This window comes from Adiantum capillus-veneris, chromosome 11 (genome assembly GCF_014529385.1).
Source record: "Adiantum capillus-veneris isolate H3 chromosome 11, ASM1452938v2, whole genome shotgun sequence".
NCBI classification, from domain to species: Eukaryota; Viridiplantae; Streptophyta; class Polypodiopsida; order Polypodiales; family Pteridaceae; genus Adiantum; species Adiantum capillus-veneris.
Window position 1 is genome coordinate 11,441,338 of NC_140941.1, and position 14,250 is coordinate 11,455,587.

The window sequence follows — 14,250 nt, forward strand, 5'->3', positions numbered from 1 at the left end:
GAATTTGAAAGCATCCGTTCTCCCCATTTCCTCGCCAACAATTCCTGATGAGAATCTTATTGCTATTTTGTTAGAGAGTTTGGATGCTCCATTTAATCAAATTGTCATTGTTAAGATCCCATTCCAACTCTTGAAAGTGCAATCAATTATTTTCAAGAAGAAGAGTGTGTTCAAACTGGAACTTCACAGTCAAGAGAACATATTTACTCTCCTACACTTGCTGTTCAATAGAATACAAGGTGACCAACTTTCACAAGAAATAATTTTAAAGACAATAAAGATAAATATGTGATCAAGTGTTCAACTTGTGGTCGTAGTACTAATCATGTTGAGAAAGATGTTTCTATAAGAATAAACACAAAGCCAACTGGGTATTTAATAATGATGACGAGCCAAATGCTTATGCAGCTAGAGTAGAAATAGTTGATGCAAACCTTGTTTGTTACGATGTTTACAATTTTTGGCTTTCTAAAAGAAGCCTTAGTGTTGAGTCGAGTTAGGCATCCTTCTAATGTTTTCAGTGCCAACGATGGAGACTCGTCTTAAATGTTGATGGAGTTTGTCAAATGGGTCCCTTTCATTTCATAGCCTTACAGGGCTTTTTAAGACTTTGCCTTCTTTATTTTTTTTGTCCTTGCCCATCTTATATTATTTTCAACATGAACACACAATTTATACTTGTTCTTTTTTCTTAGGATGGGACTACATTGCTTTTATTTTGTGTACCTTTTTATTTTTAAAGCTTTTAAAGAGTAAAGAGATTTTTTCACAAGAACAAGCGATTGTGACTCTCTCTCTCTCTCTCTCTCTCTCTCTCTCTATATATATATATATATATATATATATTGTATTTTTATTTCCCTCATATCTTGATTTTCTTTTTGGAAAGCCATCGTGAAATCTCACCTTGTTAAACTAGCTACTTGTAAAAGAGATAGATATTGAGTCCAAGAGAGTAAAAACCCCCATCACAACACATCACATGCATAAGCAGAAACCATCTCCAATGTGTAATCTCCAAAGCCTAAATAAGGCTTTAAAAATAAGAAGAATAAGCTAGAGTAGAGGGACATCACATTAAGGGGGGAATCTTTTAGAACTTGAATAACCTACAATTTGGGGGACCACTTATGTAGCCGGATAACATTGATGGGGGGGATTGTTGGAGAAATCAAGCATCATTCGCCAACACTCTTGCGAGTGACTTCTCTTAAAGCATGCACAACATACACCACAAGATTGAGTAGGTGACAAGTGTATGGCTAGAATCAGTTTATGCATGACCCTCAAAGGCATGTATTGTTCAATCTTAAATAGAGAAGGTTTTCATATTGCATGCTCAGATGAGTCCTTCTCCTCTTCTCTCCCTTGCTCGTGCTGCAGTCATCCCCTCCATCTCTCTCGGATATGGCTACCTTAGCTCAACATGGTCGACATATATGCTAAGCTGAGTCTAGTTGCAAGCACAACAAGTTATGGGGCTCTCATTTGTAAGACATGTCCATTCGACAAGCACATATCAAGGAGGTATTTTTGTTAGGTGCAAAGCAAGATGTATGACCTATGCGTGCATATTAAAGGTAAGTGCCCTTATGCAAGATGATGTCACCAAGCCAATTCACTATGGGGTTGTTAGTTAGGAGCTCCTTGAAAAAAGTCGTCATGTTGGTCATGTTTTTATTGACATACATGTTGAGAGAGAGAGAGAGAGAGTTCCTTGGAATGCATTGATTATAGAACATACCAATGGAAGTAGGTTAGGAAGCATGTCAGCAAGCTCAATTACAAAGGTTAAGCCAACAACATCGTTATGGTTACAACAATTGACAAATGTTGAAATAGAAGGGTATGTAAAAACCTTTAAATTCTTTGCTCAAAACTAGCAACACAGTGAAATGAACACACTAAAAATTGAAAACTATGATGTAAATGGCATGTTCCCACCCATCATAAAAATTGAGAAGGACTGTACAAACTCTCCCATGCAAAAAATTTGCATGTTTTTTTTTTGTTTCCTTCAAACGTAAAAAGGGGACAACATTTATTAATGAAAATCATATTACAAACGATCATCGATTCAAATAAAGTTTAACTCCTCTTATGGTTATTTTATAAGGTATGAGTATTAAAGTTTTCACATCAACTATTGCAACTTACTAAACATGGTCACAAATAAAAAACAAGGTAACATGCATCATTGAAAAGAAAGCACACTCTCTCCCCGTCCAAGCTTTTCTCTACACTTATTTGCAATTCGATGCCAATACGTGTGTGTATGTGTAACAAAGGACGTCCAATTTTTTTTTCAAAAGCTTGGAAAACCTACATATGCGATATTTTACATACTATATACTATATAAGATTTAGAGATAAACCTCAAAATTTGTAGGTGGGATTATGCTAAACCTAGCCTCTTTTCAGTAGCAGTGTCCACGACCTAGTCTCTATAATTTACAGAGAATAGACTACCGACCGCGGGCGGACAGACCATATTCGATATAAAGACTTAGGGTTTCTAAAAGAAGTTTCTTTTTCTCAAAGGCTGCTGCTGTTTACGAGCTCCTTCACGTAACCATGGTATGTCTCTCCTCCCCTGCGTTTTGATGTCATGTCGTATATCAGAGTGCCGAGAGAGAGAGAGAGAGAGAGAGAGAGAAAGGCTTTTCTGCCATGGGCCGACTGCATTGGATCTCATCAGCAATGAATGAGGCATGTGCAAGCGGAATGATCCTGACAGTGAGGGACGTCAGATGGGCAAACAAGTGTTATGTGCATTCCTCCTCCATTTGAAACTCAGTGGACATGGTTTCTGTGTAGTCTGGCAAGAGGAAGACCAAAGAGGTGAAGGAAGAGAATGTTACTCTCAGTGGACCTGGTGCTCGTGACGGCGAGCACGTCTTTGGAGTAGCACATATTTTTGCCTCATTCAATGACACCTTCGTGGTAAGGTTGTGGATCCCATTGGCCACCTTACCTTACCTTACTTGGTCCATTTGATTCACGTTCGTATGTGACCTTTTTCAGCATGTCACAGATCTGTCTGGCAAGGAGACGCTTGCTCGAGTTACTGGTATGCATGCACCTGTTGCTGAGCGTTTTGGTGCTTATGTTTAATTTTTAGTTCTAGGCAGGTGCCTGCTATCGATGGTGAGCATGGTTCAACTGGCACAAGTTAAGGTCCATCTGTTACTTGTTAGGTGGCATGAAGGTGAAAGCTGACAGAGACGAGTCTTCTCCGTACGCAGCCATGCTTGCTGCTCAGGATGTGGCGCAGAAGTGCAAGGTAGGGCTCCAGTATGTGGGCTTGCACAATTTCGTCATATTTTTCCTTAGTTCTGGGTTGTCTTCCTTGCCTTAGGAGCTGGGGATCACCGCTCTGCACATCAAGCTGCGAGCAACTGGGGGTAACAAGACGAAGACGCCTGGTCCTGGCGCACAGTCTGCACTGAGAGCACTTGCTCGGTCTGGCATGCGGATTGGACGAATTGGTAAGTTGGGCAATGTTCAACTAATAAAGTGATGGGTTTAATTTTATCTAATTAAATGTCAGATTAAGAGTTCTAATGGTGTTTTAGTGGAGGAGTTATTCCTTTTTATCTGTTTTTGAGTCATCTACCCTTTTTTTTTTTGCAGAGGATGTCACACCTATCCCCACAGACAGCACAAGAAGGAAAGGTGGTAGAAGAGGTCGCCGGCTGTAAGGACAGCTGTAGACGCGATTGGATTTTCTTTGAACTATCTTTGCTTAAGGATGAATGTTTTTGTTCACTCAAGCGAGCCTGAGGTAGACGTCCTAGCTCCAATGGAACTTGTTATGATTGGATTATTGCAATAGGCAAGTTTGGAAATTTTTGCTGAAGAGTCATGTTGGTTTTGGTTACATTGATTATCATGGTCCCAATTTTGTATAGGCTTCTTGCAGTGTCTTTACTCTGCTATGTTCTGGCTTCTATGATTGTGAGGAATCTAAATTAGAACTGGTTCTCACTCAGTGATTAAGGCGTGTCTGCATTAGTTCAGTTGTTTGCTCTCTTTGACTAAAGTAAACTGTTATGCACGTCAAACTGGTGCCTAATATGGTACAAATTCTAGGCGCTTTTGACCTCCAATTGAAGAATCCCGAGAGATTATAGGTTACCTTGAAAGAGATTATGTATGCTAAAACAAAGTCATATAGAGTGTAAAGGGGAATGCATCTACTAACATAATATGGCGGAAGGGGGAGCCCTTTACACGTGTCGCAATCTGCGACCTGACCTGAAGGCTAAAGTCCAAAACAAAAACAAGCCCCTTTGCATGCAATAAAGAGGGAGAGAGAGGCCGCCGAAGGCGGCTGGCCGTACTAGTAGAAGATGACAGATGAGGGTGATAGTGTGGCTACTCATCGTTATGGTGATATCACTTTGTTAATAAATAGTCTTCCAGGCGTCAGAATAAGGATTTGAAGCAGTGGTTCATCTTCATAGTGATCTCGCGTGCATAAGGGTGCTCCACATTGCTGGATGGTAAGCTTCTTATGTGCGGTAGTCCTATACATCGGCTTAAGTAAAATCTTTTACATCTGGACACACATCAAGGGAACTTTTTTTGTTGTTGGGGCTCTGGTGGTGGGGGGATATGCGATATGTCCCTTGAGAGCCAATCTAGTTATCTGCAGAGTGGAGCTGGCTGTTTCTTGCATGTGTTTGCTGGACTCCATGGGGTATTTTGGTGCTGCTATAGATTTTATTTCGCTTGCTAACAAGTCTAGGTCCTCAGAACTTCGTGGGGCCATTGTGGCGTTCATTCATCCCTCCACGTGCATGTCTCTCTTGAGATTGGGTCCCTCACGTTCATGTAAGAGGGTCCTTGTACCTCAGTTATATTATTGTCGTCACTTTCATATTTCCAATTATTCTCAACTTTGATGAGTTTGGTCCACTTCAATTTCAACTGTCGATTCTTATTAATTTAGGAGAGTTACAAAACTCAGTTGTCTTTAAGAGTAATCACCAAAACGATTGTAGTGTTTTGGTTTGGACGGCAATTTATTGGAAGTGCAATCAAGAGTATTTGGTGACTTTATAGGGGAAAGGTGATGATTTAAAGTCAATAACTGTCTAGCCACAACACATAGGGTGTTCTTGATGAAGTATCCTTTCTTTGATAGTGTGTATGGTAGTAAGAATTGCACTCATAGGCTGGGTGGAAAAGCTATAAGCCCACACAGGATGCTGCTGATTTATTGGGTACTAATCTCTTCTACCTAGAAATGTGCGTTTAGACTGAAAAGCCCTTTTTAAAATTTCTCTAAATATTCTGCTCGCTGCTCTAACTCAGAGGTCTTCTTAACCAAGATGCCATGCACTCAATTGCTCTCTACCATTTCTCTTCTACACATTTTGCACTAATGTTGTCCAAGAACATGATTCCTGTCAGTCTTGCCAGTAAAGTAGAGGCCTTTTAGGCTCTTTTTATGTGATGCCCACAATATTCTGACTGGTAGATCGATGTTTACCAATAAAGATAATAGTAACAACTGGAAACAAGTAATAATAGCAGCGATAACACATGTGCCTTGCACGCCACACTATTGTTGAGAAGCTTTAATCTTCATATGAAGGGAATAATCTAGAAAGCACAGCACAAAGTAATCTCTCTAGACGATGTGGAGAGTTGCCAAACAAAGCTGAAGAGTTGATTACTAATCTATTTAAGTGGGTGCCTTCGGAGCAAAAAATACCTTCGATCAATTCTTAGCTGGTTCTTGTCAGGACTTGAGTCCAATGGGTGGCCTAATGTGGTTATTATGAGTCTTAACACAGGTCACTTTCGTGGACAAGAAGGTTTAAGGGTCTACCTACTTTGCATTGCTAAACCTTGCACTTAAAAAGATAATCAAATGATTGCTTTCTATATTTGTTTTCAATCTTTATGACTATATGGGATCTCAAATGCTTTCGCCGCATTCTATTGTATGATGGCAAAAATAGCATTAGGAAGTAGGCTCTCAATCATTCGAAGGAGCTTACCTCCTTTATGACCAAGGTTATGTGTTTGGAAGTAGCCAAGCAACCTTGGTAGCGCTCATGGATGCCCATTATATCACCATGCACTGGTTTGGAAGTAGCCAAGCAACCTTGGTAGCGCTCATGGATGCCCATTATATCACCATGCACAGGTAAGTGTGTTCTGGGACAACAAAAGTAATTATCATTGCACCTAGTTTATGGTCTTATCAATTTCTTGAAGCATCGGGGAAATTGAATCTCAAAGGGCCCTCTATTAAGGAAATCTACATTACCACTTCCCCTCAAAATTGGGTATCCAATAATTTGTTTGCATACGAGATTCAAAGTTTGATATATGGATTGGAGGTGGATGCTACATGGAATCTTGTTTGTGGTAGAAGTGCAAATTACCATGTAGCATCCACCTCCCACCTCTAAATCTTCTTGAACCATACGTCACCAAATAGGCCTCAATGAGTAGAACACGAATCTTTAATAACCAAGTTTGGATCTTGTTTGTAAAAAAATTATTGGATGCCTTCATGAGGGAAGATGGTGACATGGATTACTCCAGCAAGTCCTTTTGCAACTCCAAAGTTTCCCTAATGACATCTTAAGTATTTTTTCAAAGACTTTTTATGATAAGAGGGTTGGAGGAGAAGACTTCTCTCTTGCACAAAACATTGATTACTTTCGCAATGATCATGTCTTTAGGACATGCTATCTCCAATGATGAGATTTTCGTGGAAGCTACCATCATCTTCATGCTTTTCCTATGGTGGACTTAATAGAGAAGTATTCATAATGATGATAACTAATGATTAAATATAGAAGATGCATCAATATGGAAAAAAAGAACTGAATTATTGATCATAAACTTGAATTAGAAGTGTGTACAAGATAGGCTACTTAAGTAGAAATAGCAAGGTGTGGTACAAGTGTGTAGTACCAATGTACATGGTCCCAAGAAGCACCAAGAGGCACTCCATATCTACCCCTACAAACAGGGGTTGACCCATGAAACTAGGAAGTGATTAGACTGTCACCCAATTTGTTTGGATGCTAGTACATCTCATACACCTCACAACCTGATAAGTGCCACACACGCTAGTGGTTGGACTAAAGAAGATACACACCTTATGTTGGTGCATACACCAAAGGCCCCACACACACCAAACCTCCCCTAGGCACCACACACACCAAACCTCCCCTGGACTTTCGACTAGTAAACAAAATGCATAGAAAGTGATACTATACATGTTACAAAAAATTTCTCATTGCATAATGGTATCACATAGAGTAGGACCACGCTATCAAGCTAACCAAAAACAGACTCAATAAGGCGGTCCAATCACCCATATGCTTTATAGCGTATCATCATCATTGTCATCACTCTGCATGGAGATTGCTCCCCACTTCCTCATCTTCGTCATCTTTAGATTTTGTGACGTTGATTGAACTTGTTGCTGTTGCTACTATTGCTGCTACCTCTACTTTGACACTTGGATGGAGGGTGTCCTTTCTTACTGCAATACATACAAACGTTGTGTAGCAATCTTTGGAGCAGTGCCAAGGTTTGCCACATTGTAATACTTGTTTTTATTGGTTAAACTAAATTATGAAACTACCAATGTTGATGGAGATGCAACTGATGCTCCTTTGCTTGATCCTTACTTTTTCAATTTCTTCCTCTCGTCCTCATACAATGAGCTAATAATGTGTTGCAAGGTTGGTGCATGGTGTTTCTCTTAAAAAACTGGGAGAATATGCTCAAATAATGGAGGTAATACATTGAAGAGAACTAGTACATTATCTTCTTTGAAATCCCACAATTGATGCATGTGAATTGAGTAATGATGCTCATTAGTCTATTGATGAGACTAGAGACATCCTTCCCTTGAAATATGACTAGTTTGCACAAGCTTTTCTTGAAACAAATTTGTCTTTGCATCAAAATTTTGTTTAGAATGTCTCATGCTTGAACTATAGTGGTCCAAGCGTTGATGACGTGCACATAAGCATCATGAAGTCGAGTGATAATTATTCCTAAGGTTTGCTCATCTTTGATTTGAGCTTGTGCACTTACTGCTCTAGTTGGGTGGGGATTTTATATTTGCGAGCTTTTGGAATTGAAACATTATTTTCGAGTTTTTTAACGCTCGTATTACACTAACGATATCTTCAAATACTAGTGTGGCATGAGAAAAGTCTACATTAGATTGTGCAATCTTTCAATCACCAAACAATCAAATGTAACATGCATGCATGTCTTTGTTTGTGGGAATGTATGCTCATGCACATCTCTTATTAGCCTGAAATGTAACTTTAAAAGAAGCACCATTTCTAATTAGTTTTGATTGAACATCATATTCTAAAGTATTCCAAACAACATACGTACCATAGTCTCAATGTAACCTAGCAAATCAACTCAAGAAACTTTAAAACCATATTAGATTCCAAGTAGCTGGTTCTGAGGTGGTAGCCCGTCAAGTAGGAAAAGCATGGGTGGTGAGGTTTCCATTTGGAATTAAATACTACACATTTGAGAACCTTGACTTTACTTGTGATGTCAAGCTTTACTCATTTACTCAATTCATATCTCTAGTGGATGTAGTATAGCACTTAAGAGTTTCTTTGCCATGTAAAACAATGGATCGAATTGCACTAGCTCAACACACAAGGGACTTTCCAGCTCAACAAACCGGCCCTCTCATTGATGATAAAGAAGGCAATGGGTAGTGACATACTCAAATCATCATGAAGGATAGATCTTAGTTGCACAAAACACGACATATAATTGAATCTTGATAATGTGATGATGAAAACTTGCGCTTGCTCAATAAACCATTACTCCTCCTAGCATGGACAAAAACTTGCTCATGAAGCCTTAGAGAATGCTTTACTGCATAAGATCGAGTCCTTGGCCACTACATGTATCTCCTATATGAGATCTGTAACATTAGATGTTAGCTACTTGACCACAACAGTGTAAAACCTTTGAATGTCTTGCAACATCCTTTCCAAATCCTTGCTAGCAAAGCTGATTGCCACTCTCTTTCTAACTTGCATCACTGTTGTAGTTGGCCGTGGCATTGACTGTCTAGATCAGTCATTAGGAAGAGGATGGGGTCTAAGATGGCCTCTTTATTTGCCATTAACTTATGGAGGTGATTTAACATTTTGACGAATAGGTGTATGCCATGTGTGCAAGAATGGTGGGTGTGTAAGAGTGGTCAAAGGATGCACTTTTCCCCCAAAAAGAAGGTGAACAATTTTATGAATTTCGGTCTTTCATAACTCCCACATATGCTATTTGCTTTGAGCGGAGATCGTTGATCTAGAATCTACGCGTTGAGCTCTTTCCATAGATATGCTACATGATATGGCTCTACTCGCTAGATTTTAAATTCCATTTTGGGGGGAAATTTTGAATTCAAATAAACTAGCCGTTTTGCCTGTTTGAATTCAAATCCTGTCCTTTGATTAATTTTTTGATACTAAAGGTTTGACTTCCTTAAATTGCCAGATAAAGAGGCCCTCCTAGACCCCATTCTCTTCCTAATGTACCAATTAATCTGCTTGAAATGAATGCATATCAACCTACACACGATACTTAGTAAATGGAACAATTCATTAAGATGAAACTACTGTTCCAAATATATATGGTTGAAGGTTTTTGAATTGTGAGTTGTTAAATGTTTAAAGCCTATCGAGAAGTGCATTGCAATGCAAAAGTGCAAGAATTAATTGATGGGAAATTCAAAGGCAGTCAATAATTTAGCAAAAGGGTGCCTACGTGCATGTTATTGAGTGTGCGCGCATGTGTTGGTGTAGTAGAATTCAACAAGTAGATTCACCATCCGCTAGTGAATTACTCATCCCCTCATACAACACCCTCTACCTATGTAGTCACTCCTTTAAACAAACCAAGTCTCAGCTGAGAGAGAGAGAGAGAGAGAGAGAGAGAGAGAGAGAGAGAGTGAACTACCATCATTCATTCTCAACCTACAACTAGTGAACGTGGGCTTCTTGGTGCCTTTCAAACTTTATGAGTGATTCTTGGTGACAAGAGTGATAGTTGGTTTTCTTTCGCCCTCCCCCCTTTACCTCTCTCCCTCTCTCTCTCTCTCTCTCTCTCCCCATCTTGGTTTAAAGAAATTTTTAATGTTCTTTGCAAGAAGCAATGTTGCACCAATATCATGTTTTTTTGTGAGGCCCTAAAATGTGATTGTGCTCCATTAATCACTTAATGGCTCTAAAAGAGTTTATGTAAATACTGGTTTGCTCTTGTGAATCCCTGTGAAGGAATATAATTTGGCTAAAAATCTTCCATGAGCTTCTCATGTTCTAAGGCACCAAAAGGAATTTTAATTCACTAACTTGTACTAAATTAGATTATGTTGTTATTAGATGCATCTTTATGTTGAAGCCACATGATAAGTAATACATTAAAAATGATCTCCAATATCCAAAAAATAACTTTAAGAGAAAAATGAATATATTTAGTGCTCAAGAAAAGCATCCTCTGTAAACAACCTAGAAGTTCTCGCCTTTCCTAGTGACATTGATGTCTGCTTTGACTGGCCGATCCACGTCAATAGGTCACTCCTAGCTAGTAAATCAAATTCTCATAGATGGTGAGTACATGAGCTAACCCAACTAAACAACATAAAACCTAGTGTGCGGTTGGCCTCAAAGAAGGGTTGCCTTGGTAATATCTTTTAGATGTTAGTTGAAGGGATAAAGGCCAAAAATGGTATTTTCTAATTCAAAGAGACATAACAAACCATCTCATTTTTTCTATGGTCCACTTCACATAATTCCACACATTGTTGAGAATGCAAGCATTGGCGATTGCATTTGAAGAGAAGCCTTGGATCCTTTTTCTCTAAAATTTGCCCAAAGACTCCTCTTCCTTTCCCTATAATCAACATTCCAAGCAATATCATCACAAAGAGGAAGATCATCACTGAACATGTCTCAAATAAGAATTTCATTAAGGTGAAAATGAGTGGCAACATACATGGACCACCTTCAAGAAAATTTATTGCATGTGGGGTGATACTCTATGGTTATATGCAATCAAAAAATTCTAGTCCTATGTTTGTTTTCTAGCCCATATCTGTCAATAAGTGCATTCCAAAAGACTACATTCGGAGAGACCCTAAACCTACATTCTATGAAAATAGAATGTAGCCCCGTGGCCCCTCCCTTATTAGGACATCTTGCAAATATTTTGGTTCAAGAGATGATATTCGAGAGAATAAAAGCTCATCAACAAACTTTGGAAGATCTCGATTATTACGACGTAGCTATCATAGAGATCAGATTTCAACTACCATTAGATAATTAAACATTAAGGACAAAGCAAGAATATCACATGTAAATAATGGTGTAGTGTAGAGTAGCCTTGAGTATTTATAGCCCTTATGCATGTGTACGCATTCAATTTCCTTGCCCATGGAATTGAGGGGAGATATTTTGATCTTATATTGAGGGCCTAGGACAATATTTTTGAGAGGCGTTCTCCAAGCGATACTACATAAGAAGAAAACCAACTAATTGAGAGAGAGAGAGAGAGAGAGAGAGAGAGAGAGAGAGAGAGAGAGAGAGAGAGTATGCATCATTATTAATATGGCTGTGACAAAGAATGCATTATCACCTTGAGGCCTTATTCAAGACCTTCACATTGGTGAGAGATTCAGATGTGCAAAGACTTTTTTTGCCAACATACATTTCTCTCGACCAAGTGCATGCGTGCACCTACTCTGTATCCTCAAACTCCTTCCAGTTACATTCATGGTCTGCTGTCACTAGTCAAGGTGACACTTCATCAACCCCCCTCAAGCTTTGCGTCTAGAATTTCATCAGAGTGCAACTTTGATCATGGATTTGTAGGGCCTCTTAGTTCATAGAGACTTGAGAATGAGCCAAATAAATTTGCAAAAAAAAGCAGCGGCATGAGCCTCCTACTCATCTGTGTGCACATGGATGAGCAAGGGGCTCTTGCTTCCTTTTATTTTTTCCACACTTGCATTGAGATCTTAAGAACCACGTGCCACCTACCAAGTGCAGAGAGAGGGTTTTGTGCCACATGAAGTCTCGTGGAGGTTCAAATTGAGAAGAAAAAAGAGGGGCAAGAACTCCTTGGTCATCCGCGCGCATGTAGATGATGAGGGAGCCCCCCTGATCATCCGTGTGCATGTGGATGATAAGGGGGCTCTTGGCCCCCATTTTCTTTCCAGTCATGACCTCTAGGATGGGGATAATTTCCATTTGGGGTTCTCAAATATGTGCCCGCGAATGAGGGTGGGCGTCTTGCCCCCCGTTTTTGCTTTCAAATATAAGCTATAACGTGCACGCGTGATCAGGGGGCTCTTGGCCCCCATTTTCTTTCTAGTCATGAGATCTAGCATGGGGATAATTTCTATTTGGGGTTCTCAAATATGTGCACGCGAATGAGGGTGGGTGTCTTGCGCCCGCCCGCCCGCCCCCCCCCCCCCCCCCCCCCTCCCTCCTCTCTTTTGCTTACAAATATAAGCTATAGCATGGGAAAAAAATTCAGTAAAATTCAGTTTGAGGTCTCACAAATGAGAATTGATTTCATTAGGAGATACCTATGCTTGCATCTTGAAAGCATGTGGCATTAGGCAAGATTATGATATGAGCATAAGAATTCAAGATGCCATTCCTTGGATGACTTGTATGCCAAATGTGGTGCACAACAGGACCCCGCTCTTATAGACGAGGATGATACCCAATCTGAAAAAAATAAAGAGAAAGGGGGTGGGGGTGGGGGGGTGGGTCGAGCTCCCCCATCGTCCGCGCGTGGGCGGACGATGGGGGGGATCCAACCCCCCTTGTTTATATCAGATCGAGTATCATCAATGAGCGAAGCGAAGAAGTTTTGAGTTGTTTTAATTGATAGCAATCACTTACTCTTGCATACACTGTGCTTGGTCTTGCCTAAGTCAACATGTATGCCAAATGCAATCACTTATGCTTGCATACACCTACGCTTGCCATATGATATAAAAATGCATACACCTACGCTTGCCATATGACCTTGCTCTTATAGATGATCATAAAAAAGAGGGGCTGGAGCTCCCCATCTTCCACGCGCGATCATGATGGAGGGAAGCAAAGAAGCTCTAGGAAGTTTTTGAATTGATAGCAATCGCCTACAGTCGACATCTATACTACCAATATAGACTGCGTACATACAGAGAGAGAGAGAGAGAGAGAGAGAGAGAGAGAGAGGGGAGTAGCCTACCTATACAATCATCGTCTTTGGCATCTGTTCCAACTGTAGCCATCGCTCCGATCCCTTCCAGCCCCCGCTTCATGATCGTTTTCGACCTGGATCGTACCATTGTAGACCACCATGATGACGACATCACTTCCATACTGGCAGTCTACTACCCTGCCTCTTTGCTGGTTTTTTCCACCAGAAGGTCCCCTACTCTTTACACGCAGTTAAAGAAGGAGAAACCCTTGCTCACTCCCAACATAGCCATTATGTCCGTAGGCACAGAGATCATGTATGGTGCTAGCATGACCTCTCATCAGGTCTGGGAGCATGAGCTTATTCAAGGGTGAAACTGCAACATTGTTGTGCAGGAGGCGTCTAAATTTCCGCAACTATTAGTTTAGGTGGAATCAGAGATTGGCGTCGCGTGGTACAGTGAAGGAGTTGATTTGGACAACCTTCCTGAAGGTGCTGGAAAAGACCAGGCATTAGCTTACCTTCTACGTAAATTTAAAGCAGAGGGGAGGTCCCCATATGCCGTACTAGTTTGTGGAGACTCTAATAATGATGCAGAGCTTTTCAACGTCCCTAACGTAGATGGAAAATCCTTGGTTTAAACCATGGAAGCTCTGTGCACATTCTTTGAAGATCATGGGAGTGTGCCTATTTTCCAGAGAGAGAGAGAGAGAGAGTTTAAAACTGGTAGCATCCGAGTCCAGCTCAATGTTATAAGTAAATCCTGAACCCTTGCAGTCACCCCACTTGCATAGTGGAGTTAGTGCAAAAGTGGCATCATGCGAGTCAAGTTTAATATTATAATACACTCATTGCGAGATAATGATGGGCTATTTTCAGCGGATGACAAGCAAGGGCATCTCTCCAAATGCAATTAGCTATGCTTACATCTTGACAGCATGTGGCATTAGGCAAGATGTTGATATGGGCATAAGAAGTCAGGATGCAATGCCTTGGATGACTTGTATGCCTTGGAATGCACTAATTGTGGGATGA

At 40.3% G+C, this 14,250-nt stretch overlaps 2 protein-coding genes across 3 annotated transcripts; both read left to right on the forward strand.

The window, feature by feature from the left end:
• Window positions 1-2,437: 2,437 nt before the first annotated feature.
• Window positions 2,438-3,859, forward strand: LOC147446886 (small ribosomal subunit protein uS11z). Of its 2 annotated transcripts, XM_086522831.1 has the most exons (6): window positions 2,438-2,577; window positions 2,818-2,943; window positions 3,025-3,070; window positions 3,198-3,283; window positions 3,359-3,488; window positions 3,634-3,859. In XM_086522831.1, the coding sequence occupies exons 1-6, from the start codon at window positions 2,575-2,577 to the stop codon at window positions 3,699-3,701; spliced, it is 459 nt and encodes a 152-aa protein (XP_086378957.1). In that variant the 5' UTR covers window positions 2,438-2,574; the 3' UTR covers window positions 3,702-3,859. The 2 variants fall into 2 exon arrangements, with proteins under 2 accessions (XP_086378957.1, XP_086378958.1); XM_086522832.1 differs by lacking the exon at window positions 2,438-2,577 and having other exon boundaries at window positions 2,699-2,943.
• Window positions 3,860-12,936: 9,077 nt separating this feature from the next.
• Window positions 12,937-13,885, forward strand: LOC147446887 (putative sucrose-phosphatase 2). The gene is made up of 2 exons (XM_086524202.1): window positions 12,937-13,559; window positions 13,644-13,885. The coding sequence occupies exons 1-2, from the start codon at window positions 13,335-13,337 to the stop codon at window positions 13,854-13,856; spliced, it is 438 nt and encodes a 145-aa protein (XP_086380328.1). The 5' UTR covers window positions 12,937-13,334; the 3' UTR covers window positions 13,857-13,885.
• The last annotated feature ends 365 nt before the right edge of the window (window positions 13,886-14,250 follow it).

What these genes read in the sequence shown, in the direction of transcription:
- LOC147446886 (XM_086522831.1), top strand. An exon ending in ATGTGGCGCAGAAGTGCAAG is followed by an intron (nt 3,284 to 3,358) that starts GTAGGGCTCCAG and finishes TCCTTGCCTTAG; the next exon opens with GAGCTGGGGATCACCGCTCT. An exon ending in CATGCGGATTGGACGAATTG is followed by an intron (nt 3,489 to 3,633) that starts GTAAGTTGGGCA and finishes TTTTTTTTGCAG; the next exon opens with AGGATGTCACACCTATCCCC.
- LOC147446887 (XM_086524202.1), top strand. Translation starts at nt 13,335, where the DNA reads ATGATCGTTTTCGACCTGGATCGTACCATTGTAGACCACCATGATGAC. An exon ending in CTAGCATGACCTCTCATCAG is followed by an intron (nt 13,560 to 13,643) that starts GTCTGGGAGCAT and finishes CTATTAGTTTAG; the next exon opens with GTGGAATCAGAGATTGGCGT.